The sequence below is a fragment of the Canis lupus genome, chromosome 11 (assembly GCF_011100685.1).
Source record: "Canis lupus familiaris isolate Mischka breed German Shepherd chromosome 11, alternate assembly UU_Cfam_GSD_1.0, whole genome shotgun sequence".
Classification (NCBI taxonomy): domain Eukaryota; kingdom Metazoa; phylum Chordata; class Mammalia; order Carnivora; family Canidae; genus Canis; species Canis lupus.
The window spans coordinates 53,359,554-53,379,252 of NC_049232.1; the positions used below are offsets into that span (position 1 = coordinate 53,359,554).

A 19,699-nucleotide genomic window follows, 5' to 3' on the forward strand; every position below is an offset into this window, starting at 1 on the left:
ATTTAATACTTTAGTATATGTGCTGCTGAAGCAAGCACTAATTTAGTACTTTAAAGGAGAAGTATTTTAATGGCCTTTTCAGATAATTGGGCACGTTGTTTGATAATCCACTAAAATTTCTGCAGTGGAGTCGGGTATGTGCACGGGTCAACAGAATAGCTCTGTGGTTTTTCAGACATGCCACAGTGTGGACTTGGTATAACCATCAGGTATTTGCTTTCTGGGATAATCACACTAATAAATAGAAATACTCTTCCCAATGGCCAACTGGTCTTGGAAAAACAGAGTGTTCTTGTTTTTAGCTCCTTCTCAGTAGTCTGACCACTGTTATGAAATACCTTCTCAGGACGCCTGGGTGGCTCAGTGATTGAGCGTTTGCCTTCAGCTCGGGACATGATCCTAGACTGGGATCATGTCCCGAGCTGAAAGCAGATGCCCAACTGGTGAGCCACTCAGGTGTTTCAATACCCCCATTTTAAAAATAAATAAATAAATAAATAAATAAATAAATAAATTCATTCATTCATTCATTCATTCAATCCCCCCATTTAAAAAAAGATTTTATTTTTAAGTAATCTCCACACACAACATGGGGCTTGAACTCAAAACCCCAAGATCAAAAGTTGCATGCTCCATTGACTGAGCCAGGTAGGGACCCCTCTTTGAATTAATATTTTTGTATTCTTTGGCTAAATATCTAGTATTATGATTGCTGGAGCATAGAGTAGTTCTGTTTTAATGGGGTTCTGGGATCGAGTCCCACATTGGGCTCCCTGCATGGAGCCTGCTTCTCCCTCTGCCTATGTGTCTGCCTCTCTCTCTGTGTCTCTCATGAATTAATAAATAAAATCTTAAAAAAAAAAAAAAAGAAATCCCTTCTCATTCTCTTGTGACTGTCAGCTCCTAAAATTTCTCTTCTCCATATTCCCTTTGGTCTTCCATGACATCTTTAGTATCTATTGAGCAAATGCAGTTAGAGCAGCAACTTAATTCTTTTTTTTTTTTTTTAAGTTTTTGTTTAAATTCTAGTTAACATATAGTGTAATATTTGGGTACATAATATAGTGATTCTTTTTTAAAATTTTTATTTATTTATTCATGAGAGACACAGAGAGAGAGAGAGAGAGAGGCAGAGACACAGGCAGAGGGAGAAGCAGGCTGCATGCAGGAAGCCCAACGTGGGACTGGATCCGGGGACTGCAGGATCACACCACGGGCGGAAGGCGGCGCTAAACTGCTGAGCCACCTGGGCATCCCTAATATAGTGATTCAATACTACTATACATTACCTGGTGCTCATCAAAACACATGCACTCCTTAATCCCCATCACCTACTTCCTCCCTTCCTCCCCAACCTCCCTTCTAAGGCTAGCCATCAGTTTGTTCTCCAAGAGTGTGTTTCTTGGTTTGCCTCTCCTCCTCTTTTTCCCTTTGCTTGTTTTGTTGTTTCTTTTTTTTTTTTTTAAATTTTTTTTATTTATTTATGATAGTCACACACACAGAGAGAGAGAGAGGCAGAGACACAGGCAGAGGGAGAAGCAGGCTCCATGCACCGGGAGCCCGATGTGGGATTCGATTCCAGGTCTCCAGGATCGCGCCCTGGGCCAAAGGCAGGCGCTAAACCGCTGCGCCGCCCAGGGATCCCTGTTTTGTTGTTTCTTAAATTCCACATATGAGTGAAATCATATGGTATTTGTCTTTCTCTGACTTATTTTACTTAGCATAATGCTCTCTAATTCTATCCATGTTGTTGCAAATGACAAGATTTCATTCTTTTTTAATGGCTGAATAATATTCCATTTTATAGATACACACCACATCTTCTTTATCCATCCACTGATGGATATTTGAGTTGTTTCTATAATTTGACTGTTGTAGATAGTGCTGCTATAAACATTGGGGTGCATATATCCCCCCATTTTATTTTACTTTATTTTTTAAAAAGATTTATTTATTCATGAGAGAGAGGCAGAGACACAGGCAGAGGGAGAAGCACGCCCCCTGCAAGGAGCCCGATGTGGGACTTGATCTTGGATCTGGGATCACTCCCTGAGCTGAAAGCAGATGCCCAACTGGTGAGCCACTCAGGTGTTTCAATACCCCCATTTTAAAAATGTATTTATTTATTTATTTATTTATTTATTCATTCATTCATTCAATCCCCCCATTTAAAAAAAGATTTTATTTTTAAGTAATCTCCACATACAACATGGGGCTTGAACTCACAACCCAAGATCAAAAGTTGCATGCTCCATTGACTGAGCCAGGTAAGCATCCCTCTTTGAATTAGTATTTTTGTATTCTTTGGCTCAATATCTAGTATTATGATTGCTGAAGCATAGAGTAGTTCTGTTTTTAACCTTTTTTTTTAAAGTAATTTTCTTTTTTTTTTTTAATTTTTATTTATTATTTATGATAGTCACACACAGAGAGAGGCAGAGACACAGGCAGAGGGAGAAGCAGGCTCCATGCACCGGGAGCCCAACGTGGGATTCGATCCCGGGTCTCCAGGAACGCGCCCTGGGCCAAAGGCACGCGCCAAACCGCTGCGCCACTCAGGGATCCCTGTTTTTAACCTTTTTAAGAAAAGATTTATTTATCTGAGAGAGCATGTGAACAGGGGGAGGGGGAGAGGGAAAGAATCTCAGGCAGACCTCACTGAGTGTGTAGCCTGGTGCAGGGCTGGATCTCAGGACCCTGAGATCATGACCTGAGCTGAAAGCAAGCATTGGACACTTAACCAACTGAGCTACCCAGGTGCCCCTACCCCCTTTTCCAACTTTTTGGGGAACCTCCTTAATATTTTCCAGAGTGGCTATATTTGCATTCCTACCAACAGTGCAAGAGCATTCATTCGCCTTTCTCTACATTCTCACCAATACTGTTGTTTCTTATGTTGCTGATTTTAGCCATTCTGAAAGTTGTGAAGTGATAGGTCATTGTTGTAGTTTTGATTTGCATTTCCCTGATGATGAGGATGTTGAGCATCTTTTCATGTGTCTGTTGGCCATCTGTATATCTTCTTTGAAAGATGTCTATTCATGTCTTCTGTCCATTTTTAACTGGATTGTTCATCTTTTGGGTGTTGAGTAGTATAAGTTCTTTATATATTTTGGATAACTATCAGATATATCATTTGCAAATATCTTCGCCTATTCCAGAGTTTGCCTTTTAGTTTTGTTGTTTAGTTTACTGTGCAGAAGCTTTTTATTTTGATGTAATCCCAGTGGTTTATTTTTTATTTTGTTTCCCTTACCTTAGGAGACATATCTAGAAAGAAGTTCTATGGCTAATGTCAAAGAAGTTACTGCTTGTGTTCTCTTCTAGGATTTTTATGGTTTCTCACATTTACGTCTTTAATCCATTTTTGAATTTATTTTGTTTTTGGTACAATTGTAAATGGGATTGATTCTTTAATTTATCCATTTCTTCTAGGTTGTCCAATTTGTTGGCATATAGTTTTTCATAATATTCTCTTATAATTGTATTTCTGTGTTGGTTATTTCTCGCTTCTCATTTGTGATTTTATTCATTTGATTTATTTGGGTCCTTTCTCTTTTCTTTTTGACAATTCTGGCAAGAGGTTTGTCAATTTTATTAATTTTTTTCAAAGAACCAGCTCCTTATTTCTATTGTTTTTTTAGTTTCTATATTTATTTCTGCTCTAATCTTTATTATTTCCTTCCTTCTATGGCTTTAGGCTTCATTCATTATTCTTTTTCTAGCTCCTTTAGCTGTAAGGTTAGGTGGTTGAACAACAACTTCATTCTAGCAAATATCAGTACTGAGAGTCTAAGAACAGCAGTGTGCAGATATGTGATGAGTGTAATAGCAGGACCAAGGAAGCTAGGATGTGTCCCTTGTGAGGTAGAGGGAGTGGGTGGTACAAATGCCTGTGTTCAGCCATTGGGGGTCATCATTTCTCCATGTGTGGGAGGGCTTTGCAGGTCTTCCCAGCCATGATCCTAATAGGATAGAATACGCTACTGCTTGCAATAGAACAGATAGCAAAATGAAGAAAGTCTCTGATTTCATCAATATAAAAATTATTTTAAATTTAGGTGCAGTATGAAGTAAAATATATAGTTTTGAATGTTCAAAAAAAGTGTTGTTTTCCTTATATTTTAGTATAATAATTGCTAATATTTACTGAATAGTTAATATAATTAAATAGTATGCTATTATAGTATAATATACTCCAGTATAATATAGAGCTCTTAGGATATATATAGTATACTAATATATAGTATAATATATTATACTATACTAATATATCCTATATTATACTAGAGTATACTAGTATATTATACTCTAGTATAATATAGAGCTCTTAGGATATTCCCTTTAAGAGTCAGGTGCTATTCCATGGGCTTTGTGTTTTTAACTCTTCTCTTCTAATCCTCATACCAGCCCTCTGAGGTAGATACTATTATTGTCTCCATTTTGCAGATGAAGACACTAAGACAGAGAATCATAAAGTAACTTCCCCAAGATCAAACAACTAGTAAGTATAGAACCAGGATTTGAACCTAGATGGGCTCCAGAATGTGATGGATCTAATGGGTCAAATAATTCAGATTTAGGGCCTGCATCCTGTGAGCTGTGGCCTTTGTGATGAGGATTGCTTGTCTGGTCACTGTTAAAATAGCCACTGGAGCAGAGTTGTGGAGAGGTGGCATTGTGGTGTGATAGAACAAACTCTGGGCTAGGAATGAAACATGCCAGTTTTCCACATAATGCAGAAATTTTTCTGCATCTTCATTTTCTCACCTCCAAAATGGGTATTCTAATGTCAGCCTCTTATGTATGTTTGGGTTATGTTTTGCCATTTATAGAGTGCCTTCATGTGTTGTGTCATTCATCTGTCTTGCCTGCCTTGTAGCACTACTTCAGGGATCAAATGAGTAGTATACAGCAGAACTATTAGCAATTATTGTTGCTTTTCAAAGTATTTGCTTTTCTCCTCTCAGTATTATGTTTCTTCAAGAGTGTATTATAAAAAATAATTCAGATTTACTTGGATATTTAATGTATAGGTGCTATTCTATAACTCTATGCATGATCTCCTTCTGTCATTTTCACACATAGCTCTAGTACCCAAGTATTGTATCAAACAGAAGTTATATTCAGTTCTATTTTCTGCCCTACTGAACAGGAAATATAGTAGGTACGGATAATCCAAAATAATTGGCTGGCTTTTGATATTCATTTTTGTACTTAATTTAACTTGAGTATGTGTGGCTGAGAATTCAGAGTACAGATACAGATATTCCTTAACTTACGGGGTTGTGTCCCAATAAACCCATCGTAAGTTGAAAGTATCGTAAGTTGAAAATGCATTTTATACCTCTAACCTGCTGAACAGTATGGCTTAGCCTAGCCTACCTTAAACATGGTCAGAACACTTACATTAGCTCACAGTTGGGCAGAGTCATTTATCACAAAGTCTATTTTATAATAAAGTGTTAAATATCTCATGTAATTTATTGATTACTGTACAGAAAGTGAAGAACAGAATGATTGGGTACAGATTGATTATAAATGTGTTGGCTCTTTATCCTCATGATCTTGTAGCTGACTGGGAGCTGCAGCTTGCTGCCCTGCCCAGGATCACAAAAGAGTATCATACTGTATATCCTTAGCCTGGGAAAAGATTAAAAATTCAAAATTTGAAGTACAATTTTTACTGAATGTATATCGCTTTTGCACCAGGATAAGGTTGAAAAATTGTAAGTTGAACTATTATAAGTCTGGGACCATCTATACTTAAAAGTATTGAGTTTCTTTGGAAAACCCAGCTTGAGATAAACCATATTTTTCAAACTTTGGAGTCTTGTCCACCGCTCTTTATCCTTTCCAGTTTAGGAGTCCTGCAAAGAAGCTAGCACCTTCTTTCTACCCTCTCCTCCTTTCCCACACACACCTTGTGGTAAAGGTACAAAGCAGAAGGCCAGGGAGAGAAAGAAAGGGATTTTTTCTTTTTCTTTTTTTTTTTTTTTTTTTAAGGAGAGTAACTTTTTTTTTTTTTTTAAAAGAAAACTCTCAAGAGAGCAGGTCAGGGGGAAGGACAAAGGGGGAGGGAGAGGGAGAATCTTTTTTTTTTTTTTTTTTTTTTTTGGAGAGGGAGAATCTTAAGTAGGCTCTGTAAGCAGGGAGCCTGACAGGGGACTCAATCTCTTGACCTTGAGATCATGATCTGAACTGAAATCAAGAGTTGGATGCTTAACCAACTGAGCCACTTAAGCACACCTGTTTTTAGGAGAGTAACATTAAGATTATGGAAGGAACCCCAGAATCTTCTTACTTGAGCAGTGGTCAAATCAACTGGTGTCAAAGAAGATGCCAACTGGTGGTAAAGTGTCTGGGCTTCTGAGGTTGAGACCTTTCTGAAGGGGGAATCTACATTTGGGAGAACTGCTTACTTGAGCGGTGGTCACATCAACGGTGTCAAAGAAGATGCCAACTGGTGGTAAAGTGTCTGGGCTTCTGAGGTTGAGACCTTTCTGAAGGAGGAATCTACAGTTGGGGGAACTGCTAAGGTCAAAGCAACACAGTGAAAACTTATCTTAACGTTTTGGACTCTTATAGTGCCATTAGTATAAGCCTCTGTGGTCTCCATATTCTCTGTAACCCATGAGGTTGTGTTTATACTGGCCAGTCATGCAGGTTGTTATGTCTAGTTTTCCTCTATTTTAATGATGGCAGTGTGACTTTCTCTTGAATCCATTATTACAAGTGTGGTTTCCAGAACAAGGGAGGGTTCATGATATTGCTCTACTTTGTGTTAGGCAGACCTCTCCTGGCATATTATGTTTGGTTCTGAACGCTTTATGCTGAAGATTGGTGACGACCTCGAGTGTGTGAACTAAAGAAAGGGCCAGAATGGTAAGGGGCGGTAATCATTGGAATGGTGGTTAAAGAAACTGGAAAAGAGAAAACTTGGCAAGGACAGGTTGGTTGTAATAGGAATATTCAAATTTTTGAAAAGCTCTTCATCAAAGAGGAAGTAAAACAACTGTTACTAATAATTTTTTGAGGGTCTATTCTATTTAGATGTTGTACGAGCCTATCAACATAACATGGATTGCAAGGTGGGTTCTATTTTTATTTTACAGATGATGGAACTGAGGCTCCGAGAAGTATCTATGCAAGGTCATACAGTTATTTAGTGACTTCACAATTCAAACCAAGGTCTTTCTTTTTTTTTTTTTTTTTTTTTAATTTATTTATGATAGTCACACACAGAGAGAGAGAGAGAGAGGCAGAGACACAGGCAGAGGGAGAAGCAGGCTCCATGCACCAGGAGCCCGACGTGGGACTCAATCCCGGGTCTCCAGGATCGCGCCCTGGGCCAAAGGCAGGCGCCAAACCGCTGCGCCACCCAGGGATCCCCAAACCAAGGTCTTTCTAATTCCAAAGCCTGTTAGCCGTCAGATTGTACTGACTCCCTGAATGGAGATTGTAGGCAGACAGATCTTAGGAGACAGATTGGAGAAGCAAGCCCTCCCAGCTGATCTGCTCCTGGTGAGGAGGACTTAGGGCAGAAGTGAAAGATTGCTTATTGGGGCTGTTGTGAAAAGGATTCATACATGGTAAAGATAACTTTTAAATTACATTCTGTATGAATCTCTTCCACTGTGATCTTCTGAACACTGTGATCTTCTGAACTCCTGTTCTGGGTTCAGTCTAAGCCCTTTGACCTTTTGGTTCTCAGTGATTTGTGTTCGGTTCTCAGAACCTATTTCTGATCCTTCATGAATGGATCAGGATACTTGGATAATTTCTTTCCTTAAGCAAAATAAAGTTAGTCTAGAGACTATTTTACTTTTTAAAATTGTGCTTTGCTAGTACCCTCAGCATCATGAGGGCTCCTTGGATTGGTGCTAAACCCAAATGTAGCTTGAGGTGCATTGCGCTACAAGTCTGAGCCATTCTTTTACCAGTCTGTTGTATAGCCACTGATGTTAGTGCCTAGATGACTGTTCCTTGATGAAAATGCCTACAGGTCTTACAGCAGGGAAGGAGGACATAGTGCCTTGGCTTATCACATAATTTTAACAATCATATGATGATGGAATGTAAAGGGCTAAGCAAAACTTCCTCTTCTTTTTTTTTTTTTTTTAAAGATTTATTTATTTATTCATGAGACACACACAGAGAGGAGAGAGAGAGAGAGAGAGAGAGAGAGGAGAGAGAGGCACAGACACAGGCAGAAGGAGAAGCAGACTCCATGCAGGGAGCCTGAGGTGGGACTCGATCCCAGGTCTCCAGGATCACACCCTGGACTGAAGGCGGCACTAAACCGCTGAGCCACCTGGGCTGCCCAAAACTTCCTCTTCTTGAACTGCTTATTTTCACCTGCTAATATCTTTAAAAATTATGAAGAATGTTTATTCTTACTTAAGAATTTGATGAACTCAAAAAAAAAAAAGAATTTGATGAACTCTTGTTATTTTTACATATTGGTATTGATTTTACAAAGCAATTATGCTAATTTTAAGATTTGAAAGCAATAAATATATTTGTAATTTTTTGTTAATAAAGTTTGTAATTTTTTTTGTAGATTATTCACCTCGATGAGGATTGCATAACAGAACTTTCTGTACATCACAGAAATAACAGGCAAACAATGGAGGATTTAATTTCACTGGTAAGAAATACAACATGAATTTGAGAATAGTATTTTTTGTTTTATTCTTTATTGATACAATAAATGTATTGATAAAGTACATTAAAAATAATATACTGTTTTTCAAACCTGTGATTTTTTTCATGGGTGTAAATATTATATTTATGTGTGATTTTCACTCCGTTCTTTACTCATATATGCTGGATATCCTCTTAAAAATGACATTGATTACAGAATATTATAGTGGGAGAAAAATGAAGCAACAGAAGAAACTAGTCCATGGAGAATTGACGGAGTTCTTATTTTACTCCTTGAAATTCTCTAACATGGAACTATGATTTTGCTGTAGGAATAGGTAAAGGCAAAGCACTTTTCGTCTTACCTAAAAGCAACCCCATAGCATCACATCACCCTTAAGCTATGAACCAAATACCATGAAATCATTATCATGATTTCTGTGTTAGATTGTTTTAGCTCTTTCAGATGCTTAATCTCGAGATTTTTTTTCCTAGAGATAGAGGCACTCACAGCTGACTTTGAGTATAATCTAACCTGATAGGCAGAGATTGTGCCTAACTTTGCTGCTGGTTCAGTACTGTTCATCAACTATGATTTGTGTTTTTTCTCTTTTCTAATTGGCAAGGTAAAGGCCATAAGTAAATATTTTTTTACTAAACAAAGCTTTGCTAAGCCACAGTTCTTTTCAGTGAGGAGATATAAAGGATTTATTTTGAATGATGTAATAAAGGTTCAGGGAATGTGTTTGGAAAACAGAATGATAATTTAGTTTTTCATGGATAATGCCTTTATTTTATTTTTTTAAAGATTTTATTTATTTATTTGAGAGAGAGGGAGAAGCAGACTCCCCACTGAGCAGGGAGTCCCACGTGAATGGGGCGATCCTAGGACCTTAAGATCACCCTTACCTTTTACCTGAGTAAAAGGGAGAGGCATAATTAACTGAGCTACCAAGAGGCCCCAGATAATGCCTTTAAAGGAATAGCAAGAATTGGGAATTGCTGCAAGGTCTTTTATAATGAAAGTCTGAAGTTTCCATTTAAGTAACTTTAAAAAAATAAGACTTTTTTTAGGATGAAAGACTAGAAATCTTATGTATCTGAAATATAGTCTTCTATATTTCTGAATATGTATCTGAAATATAATCTTCAGATACTAAGATTTCTTTAAAAAATTTTTTTTTCATGTCTTCCGCGGGTTTATTTTTTTTTAAATAAATCTCTTTTTCCGCTCCGTAGCTCCCCCCCACCTGCCCCTCTTTTAAAATTTTTATTTTAGGGCACCTGGGTGGCTCAGTTGATGTCTGCCTTTAGCTTAGGTTATGATCCCAGGGTCCTGGGATTAAGTCCCATGTTGGGTTCCCTGCTCAGTGGGGAGTCTGCTTCCCCTTCTGTGCTTCCCCCTGCTTGTGATCTCTCTCGTTCTCTCAAATAAATAAATAAAAATCTTAAAATAATTAAAAAACTTGATTCTAGAAATTTTCAAACACCTACAAAAGTAGAATTGCTTAACAGAGATCTTCCATGCTGAGATCAGGTTTCAACAGTTAATGATGTTTTGCTGTTTTATCTGTATTCCAGCTCCCTCTCCCATCTGTCCTTTTTAACTACGGTATTTCAAAGCTAGTCCTGACATCCTGTTTTTTGTTTTTTATGAGAAAAAATTTGATGTGAGATCCACAGACTTTTAAAATCTGAATCTTAAAAGTAATATACTTAGTGGGGCACCTGAGTGGCTTGGTTGGGTGTCTGGCTCTTGATCTCAGCTCAGGTCTTGATCTTGGGGTCATGAGTTTGAGCCCCACATGGGAATTTCAAGAACTATTGAAAAAAAGTTCTTAAATTGGTATCCTTTATGTGATCTTTACATACAAATTACAAACTTATGAGTGGAATGGAAATAGGAATTGTCTAATTCTGATACAGAAAAAGATTTTAGGTCAGCTGTGGTCTGTTAAACTTTTTCTGGCACTTTGGGAGCTTTGCCTTTATTTTGGGGGCTAGTTAGGACAGAGAGTTGAGTTTAGTGTGATTCATAGTGGTACTGTTGATCTTTGTGCAGAGACAGAAACAATATTATTCTCAAATATTTGAGTCCTAGAACTCCTCTATATCATATACATGAGAATCCTTTGTTTTTAAGATCTTATTTATTTGAGAAAGAGAGAACGTGAATGGGAGTAGGGGCAGAGAAAGAGGGAGAATCAGATGCCCACTGAGCCCGGAGCCTGATGCAGGGCTGGATCCCAGGACCTTGTGATCATGACCTGGGCCAAAGTTAGACACTTAACTGACTGAGCCACCTAGGCACCCCTATACATGAGCACTCTTAAACTGCTTTTGATATGCAGAAGTTAGAGTTTCGTATGTGTTTTGATTTTGACCTATCTCACTGTAGCCCTCTTGAGACTCCTAGTAGTGGTACTAGAGCTTCCTTCCACCTGATTGCTTTCCTTATTTTCCCCCAATTCTTCCAACTGTGAGTGGCTGTGGATTGTGGGAGCAGCCCATCATCTGGTCGAGGGTCTTCATTGAGGATTACATGTGCATATGAGAACCTATTCCCACCAGCCCCTTCCCCCACCCCTGCAGTGCAAATCCCCATGTATTCTGGTGGCAGAAGTTTAAAGATTGAGGGCCTCACGACCAAAGTCAGGAGAAGGATAGTGAGCCATTCCTCAATTTCTCAAACACTCTGTACCAGTAACTATCTGTCCTCAGCCCAGGTGCCTGGGTAGTTCTTTAACATGTAGCCTGTGTGAACAATAACTGGGGATTTTTAAATGTTTTGTTTTTTAGAAATGGAACCTTCTGGGACCCCTGGGTGGCGCAGCAGTTTAGCGCCTGCCTTTGGCCCAGGGCACGATCCTGGGGACCCGGGATCGAGTCTCACGTCGGGCTCCCGGTGCTTGGAGCCTGCTTCTCCCTCCGCCTGTATCTCTGCCTCTCTCTCTCTCTCTCTCTCTGACTACCATAAATAAAAATTAAAAAAAGAAAAAAGAAATGGAACCTTCTTTATGATAGGTAAACCTATTGCTTCACTTTCAGACATTTGACTTTCAATTTTTTTTTTTTTCATTTATTTATGATAGTCACACAGAGAGAGAGAGAGAGAGAGGCAGAGACATAGGCAGAGGGAGAAGCAGGCTCCATGCACCGGGAGCCTGACGTGGGATTCGATCCCGGGTCTCCAGGATCGCGCCCTGGGCCAAAGGCAGGCGCTAAACCGCTGCGCCACCCAGGGATCCCGACATTTGACTTTCAAAACAGGGAGCTGCTTAAAAGATAAGGGAGGCATTGGTTGTGTTAGACTTGTAGTTGGCAGCACTGAAAGCGTAACTAATATGCCGATTAATCTGTTATTGAACATAACTCCCCCGTGTATCTACTTGTAATGAGTAGTGTGCAGTAGCTATGGCAAAAGTCATAAAAAGGATGCCTTTTTGCTTAGGGATAAAGAGGGGTTAGAGTTATAAAACTCTTAGGCAGTTTTAGAGGACTCCATCTAAAACTGTCCAGGTATTGTTTACAATGCCTGGATTGTGCCATACCGTTGTTGATAAACAAGAGGCAACATGTTTCTGAGCCATTGTCTGTAATCAGTTTATGGCATCTCTTTCAAAAGGGTAGGACTGTCGTACTGGAGAGAGATTGTGACTCATGGTGTTTACCCACTCCCAAGTACTTTCTCTAAGAAACTTTCTGTCCTTCTTTCCAACTCATCCTGTTTGGATTAAAAGCCACATTCTGTGATAATTTATCACAGTATTATATACTTCTTCCACTAGATTGATAGGTCCATTATATAAATTTCAAAGCATACCCGATGATTGTGGCCATCTAAAATATTAACTGATGAAATGTATTAATAAAAACAGTTTTTGGGACACCTGAGTGGCTCAGTGGTTGAGCGCCTGCCTTTGACTTGGGTCATGATTCCAGGGTCCTGGGATCAAATCTCACATCAGGCTCCTCATGGGGAGCCTGCTTCTCCATCTACATATTTCTCTGTCTCTTTCTGTGTCTCTCATGAATAAAAAAATCTTCAAACAAACAAACAGTTTTTATTTACACCTTTTTGGTAGTAGTCCCCTTTGGATCATGTGCCTTGTGAGGAGATACATACATGTATTAAATATTATTCAATATTATTAAACTTTAACACTCTAGTAGGGTAAAGAGTTACTTAGTCTTATGAGTACATACTTAGAAACTTTGAGTTATACGTGGTGGATTGAACAGATATATTTATATCCACTGCTTCCTAAAACCTCACTAAAATAATAATAAAGAGCTAAAAAGATAAAAAATTCACAAAGATGATGAGAATAAAAGAGGAGACAAAAAGTAACGTCAATAACATTGGGGGAGTTATAAAATAGATAAATGGCATCTGACATAGCGTTTTAGAGAAAGCTGAGAGCTAAGTGCCTGCAAGGGGGAAAAGAAAATAAGTGATTAGATCCCTAGGCTTAGGAACCAGAAATACTAGGAACCTCTGAAGTTAGGGAAGTAAGTAGGGTAGAAAACAGGAGGATCAGTTGAAAGTCTGTATTAGAAGCAATTGGACTCAAGGTCCCTTTCTCTACCTTATGCTGCATGACTGCCATCTCTTCCTTACCCTAGCAGAAGATGGGAAACATTGAACAAGAAGCACTTGTGCACCATATACAGCTCAGGGGTAGGGGTGATGAGCCATTCTGAAATGGATACGTGGACACATGTGGTCTTCATACTCAGTAGTGAACCACTTAACCACCTTCCCTATTCAACTCTTAGAATGCTAGACCCAGGATTTTATCCTGTTTGCAGTGGGGGTGGGGAAAATATTGGAAGATTCAGTTCTGGGGAAGAGCCAAGAGAGAGGACCTACTATACCAGTGATTGGGAGTTAAGATTTCTGTCTGTTTACCATAGAGAGAAGCCCTGAAGGTGATAAGCAGCCTCAAACTATGCATAGAGCCTTTAGTTAGCTGTGCTTTGTAATTCTTTACCTTTAAATAGAGACAGGCAGCCAAAGATTACCAGACATTTGAGGAAAGCCTCTAAAATGAAAATCAGAGATCAAAACAAATGGCAGGGGTGGTGAGGCGGGGAGAAGGAAGAAAAGCAAATATACTCAGAAATAAAAGATAATGCAGGGAGTGGAAGAAAATGCCTAGAAATGATAATATTCTCAGAGGTAAGAGAAGCTATTTCTTTTTTGAAATAAGAATAAAATGACTAAACAGGAACATTTCAAGAGATAGCACTTGAAAATTTAAGATATGACCACAGAAATGAAAAGCTTAGTAGAAATGATTGAGAATAAAATTAAAGGGAAATCTTTCAAAAGTAGAATCTAAAGACAAAGAGATGCATAAATAGAACAGAATGGGTAAGAAAGGTCCAACATACAAATAATAGAAGTTGCAGGAAGATACAACAGAAGAAAGGAGGGAAGGGAAGAAAGCATCAAAGAAATAATACAAGAAGAAAAAATATTCCAGAACGGATGGTTTCTAAGTTAGTAGAACTGAGTTTTTAAGAATGAAGGGGCTTAGCCAGGGTTTGGAGATATGAATGAAAATAGATCCACAGAAAATTTCAGAAAACCAGGGGAAAGAGAATATCCAAAAAGTTTCCAGAGACTAAAAAAGCACCCAAAAGATCATAAAGAAAGGCTTGGAGTCAGAAAGACTGGATTTTTCAGTAGCTGTACTAGAAGTGAGAAGACCTGGGACACCTGGGTGGCTCAGCAGTTGAGCGGTTCCCTTTGACTCAGGGTGTGATCCTGGAGTACCAGGATTGAGTAGGGCTCAATCCTCTGTGGGGAGCCTACTTCCTCCCTCTGCCTATGTCTCTGCTTCTCTCTCTGTCTCTCATGAATAAATAAATAAAATCTTAAAAAAAAGAAAAGAAAAGAAATGAGAAGACCATGGAATAATATTTTCAGAACTATGAAAATTATTATCATCCTAGAATTCTGTACTCAGCCAAACTAGAATCAAGTGTGAGGATGGAATGCAGTCATTTATCAGATGTGCAGGATCACGCAAATTTACCTCCCATTCATCCACCTCAGAAAGTTACTGGAGGAGCTATTCCACCAAAAGAAGAAAGAGGAATATTTGGAATCAGGGAAACTAGGGACACTTTGTAGATTAGAGATGAAGGGCATCCCTAGACTGATAGTTGAGTTGCAGGTTGAAAAAGAAGCCAGTCCAGAGTGGAGCAAGGAATGCAGACATGGAATATCTTCAAAAGGGCAATGGAAGAGGGAACAGATTAGCTGGTGTGTATGGACATGCTGAGAAGGTAAAGAGTGCTGGAGAGTGTGGAGTTGAATTAGTAAGATAAGTAACTGCCTCTTTTTTATGTTTAATTTTGGGAAAAACCAAGATACAAAGGAAAGAAATGCAAGAGTAGCACCCTGCATAGTTTAGCTGCAGTTCTGTACTGGTAAGATATTAGAATATTTATCTACTCATTGATAAAGAACTCCTACTCTGAGTGCCCTCCCTGTTATCTCTTACCTCCCTTAGGTCTCCTGGGCACCTCCTTAGGACCCAGTGATTAAAAGGTTAATAATTGTCATGGCAAAGGTGCCTCACCTCTCAGTTCAGGGTACCCTACTCCCCCTCTGTTCAGGGTACCAATTAAGTATTTGAACATTCCCCCTACTCAGTAGTGAATACTATTTATATAATCATAATAGTGTAAATATTGATTTAACTAAAAATTGCGATAAAATTATAGTAGGAGGATGCAAGGAGGAAGAATGTATAGGGCAGGAAGGAGTTGTAGTAGAACTAAATCCTTATTTTTGATACTAGGAAATTCACAGATAATATGTGAAGCTGAAAAAAAATTTAAAGCTATATAAACAACATAGAAACAGTAGAAATACTAAAAGTATTTAAAGGTGGTTCCCTCTGAGGAACAGAAACTCTGTGTGTGTGTGTGTGTGTGTGTGTGTGTGTGTGAGAGAGAGAGAGAGAGAGAGAGAGAGATGGTATAAGAGATTGCAATTTCTTTGAATGGAAAAAAAAATTAAAATAAAACATTATTTCGAAAAACAACTTTAGTCTTCTAAATAAATTGATTTTATTTTTTTTTCCAGTGGCAGTATGATCACCTCACTGCTACCTATCTTCTGCTTCTAGCCAAGAAGGCTCGGGGAAAACCAGTTCGCTTAAGGCTTCCTTCTTTTTCCTGTGGACTAGCCAGTGCTACCCCATTCACAAACATCAAGGTAAATGTCAGACCTTTTGTGTGAACACTCGCTGCTTTTTTTTTTTTTTTTTTTTTAAAGGGGGGAATAGGGAGAGGGAGAATCTTTTAAAAAATTTATTATATACAACTCTAAAAATAAGAGTTTTTACATGGCATTGAACTAATCCTCTCCTCCCCTCTGTTTTTCACAAAAGTAATTTCTGATTGTTGTAGAAAAATTTTAAGCCACAGATAAGCTAAAGGAAATAGAACTTATCCATGAACCTACCTCCTGTAGGTTTAATTTGACTGTATCTTTCCGGTCCTTTTTAGTATGTTTATTTATGTAATTTATGTATATACAAGTGCTTTTATTTTTTATTTTTTTTTTAAATTTATTTATGATAGTCACACACAGAGAGAGAGAGAGAGGCAGAGACATAGGCAGAGGGAGAAGCAGGCTCCATGCACCGGGAGCCTGACGTGGGATTCGATCTCGGGTCTCTAGGATCGTGCTCTGGGCCAAAGGGCAGGCGCTAAACCGCTGCGCCACCCAGGGATCCCTACAAGTGCTTTTATTTATTTATTTATTTATTTATTTATTTATTTATTTATTTATTTATTTTTTCCTACAAGTGCTTTTAAAAGATACCATATTACTGCATCATGGATAAAAATTTTAAAAATTGTTAAGATTTCTCATTTCTAATAGCTGAGTAATATTCCATTGTATACATAAACCACATCTTCTTTATCCATTCATCTTTCGTTGGACACCGAGGCTCCTTCCACAGTTTGGCTATTGTGGCCATTGCTGCTATAAACATCGGGGTGCAGGTGTCCCGGCGTTTCAACGTGGATGGAACTGGAGGGTATTATGCTGAGTGAAGTAAGCCAGTCGGAGAAGGACAAACATTATATGTTCTCATTCATTTGGGGAATATAAATAATAGTGAAAGGGAATATAAGGGAAGGGGGAAGAAATGTGTGGGAAATATCAGAAAGGGAGACAGAACGTAAAGACTGCTAACTCTGGGAAACGAACTAGGGGTGGTAGAAGGGGAGGAGGGCGGGGGGTGGGAGTGAATGGGTGACGGGCACTGGGGGTTATTCTGTATGTTAGTAAATTGAACACCAATAAAAAATAAATTAAAAAAAATAAAAATAAATAAAAAAAATTGTTAAGATTTCTGAAGGGGGATATATTATACTTTGTACCACATAAAATAATTTAATGAATATTTTGATATTCATTTGTGTTGATTGTTTAGGTTTTGTTTTGAGAAGTAATTATAGCTTATGTAACTCAAATTTCTTGTATGAATTTGTGGTGACCATATTATTTTTTTTTTATTTTTGTCTCCTTTGTCTCATTTTTCTTTGTCATGAACATTTAGAATGGTGCAAAAGCTTTACATTTTTGGAAGCACTGTATCATTCCTAAGATTAGTCTTTGTCTTCTGTCTGATTCTTTGTTATCTAAAATCCTGCCTTCCAAATCCTTTGCTGGCTGGGTTTGGAACTTTGTAATATAGTAAATCTTCCCTTTGATTAATTTAGGTTGCAATTTAAGTTATTCCAGCACTAGGAAATTGTACTTTTACTATTCTCAGAGAGAGGTAATTAGTTCTTTTTACAGAATCCATTATAGCCCAAATGACTGTGTAGGTGAGGCGATTTTATTCCTTTAGGACTCAAAACTGTTAAAAAGAAAAAAAAGGCCACCTTTTTAATGATCTTGTGTTTAATCTCCCTCTGACCCCCCTGATTTGCTTTACCGCTTCATTTATTTTATTTTTCCTTAAAATTATTTATTTATTTATTTATTTATTTATTCATTCATTCATTCATTCATTCATTCATTCATTCATGAGAGACACAGAGAGAGAGAGAGGCAGAGACACAGGCAGAGGGAGAAGCAGGCTCCATGTAGGAAGCCTAATGTGGGACTCGATTCCGGGACTCCAGGATCATGCCCTGAGCCAAAGGCAGACGCTCAACCACTGAGTCACCCAGGCGTCCCTACTGCTTCATTTAGAACTCTCTTTTTGGTACTTGTCAATCATCTGCTGCAGATATAAGGGATCTTCTGTTCTTCCCAGATCCTGCCAGTCCCTTCTTCCTTCCCTAGTTGATCTTTTGACCAAACTAAGCATTAAAAGTGTCAGTAGCTGTTATGTAAAGGAATCTCTGAAGTGAGATAATGTTATTCCTGGGTTGGGTTTTCTTGTCTGTTCTTTTTTTTTTTTAAGATTTTATTTTTATTTATTAACGAGAGACACACAGAGGTAGAGACATGGGCAGAAGGAGGAGAAGCCGGTCCTGTGCAGGGACCCTGATGCGGGACTTGATCCCAGGACTCCAGGATCACACCCTGAGCCAAAGGCTGATGCTCAACCACTGAGCCACCCAGGTGTCTGTCCCTCTTGTCTGTTCTTGAAGAGTTTTATTGGATTGGTGAATACCCCATGCCCAGACAGATCTTTTACCCATGGACTTCATGAGTTGTCCTGTCACTCATCCTGCCTACATTGCTGGACCCTTTAATCTCTCAGGCTGAAATGAATACCTTTAGGTCCAGGAGGATACAAAATCATGAACTCTGTTCTTTTCTTTTCTTTTTTAAGATTTTATTTATTTTATTCATTAGAGACACAGAGAGAGAGGCAGAGACATAGGCAGAGGGAGAAGTAGGCCCCCTATGGGGATCCTGCTGCAGGACTGGATCCCAGGACCCTGGGACGATGACCTGAGCCAAGGGCAGATGCTCAACCACTGAGCCACCCAGGTGTCCCATGAACTCTGTTTCTGATCAAGGTAGTTTCAGAAAGGAATTAGATAAGTCTGTACTTATAATTAATTTTATATTAAATTATATACAATGATATATATTAATTTATAATAAACCTTATTAATAAACTTCAGCTAAATTTTTACATTTATGATACCTTAGTTAATAGGCATGAGACATTTTCCTAAGTCACTGAATTTTCTTATATCTGATTGGTCTGATCTCAATTCATCTGCTTATAACATTTATGAAGTACTCAAACGGAAACAATCTGGGAAGATGCTTACTCTTCTCTTTCAACTAATGAGCATTGACCCTGATCATGTAATTATTTGGGCATTTATGTTATTTAATCAATTTTTATGGTAGGCAGACATTTTAATGACAAAAAATGGAGCAGAAATCAAATTTTAGGTTGTTTTCTGGTTTTATGCAAATCATTGAAATGTGAAACAAGGTTCCTTTGTACTCTTCTCCCCCTTGATAAAATCCCTTTTTTTTCTGGGGTATTATTTATAAGAAAGTAGGTAATCCTGAACTATTAATTAATAGATGGTGTTTTCAGTGAAACAATAATACAGTCTGATCCAAGAAGCACAGAAGACTGTATCATCAACATATCATTAGCATTTTCAGGCCTATGCTTGCTCTGTAACAGTTAAGTTGATGCAAAACATACATAAAGATAACACTATACTGGAATAGTAGCTGATGGGTGCCAATAAGGGCCTAGAGGTGTGCTCTAGTGGCTCTAGGAAGGGAGTGATCACCATAGGTGATCCAAGCTGGATCTGTGGTCAAGTCTAGAAAAAAATGGAAAAGAAGGAACACAGTATTCAAGGCAGGGTAAATAAATTAGCAAAATCTGAGGCACCTAACTGTGCTTGATATGTCTGTTGGCAGTCACCAGACTTTAGTTAAGATGGAGAGGTCAAGTAGGGGAAAGGTGAGAGGAAGAGGAGGAGGAAGTGATCTGGGAGGGTACGGGGGATCTAGATTGTAGAGAACCTTGAAATGTCATATCAGAAGGGTTAGACTAGGTATGCTAGGGTTATAACTAGGGTTATG

General features: G+C 38.4%; 1 protein-coding gene across 8 annotated transcripts in view; it reads left to right on the forward strand.

Moving 5' to 3' along the window:
* The window catches only part of MELK (maternal embryonic leucine zipper kinase), a 96,619-nt gene that overhangs the window by 55,278 nt on the left and 21,642 nt on the right, over positions 1-19,699 (forward strand). For 7 of the 8 annotated variants that reach the window (XM_038552833.1, XM_038552827.1, XM_038552834.1 and 4 more), the window contains 2 exons: positions 8,564-8,650; positions 15,749-15,880. In XM_038552833.1, the coding sequence (XP_038408761.1) occupies positions 8,564-8,650; positions 15,749-15,880 (219 nt within the window). The remainder of the gene's footprint in view (positions 1-8,563; positions 8,651-15,748; positions 15,881-19,699) is intronic. The other variant, XM_038552830.1, reaches the window with a different exon arrangement.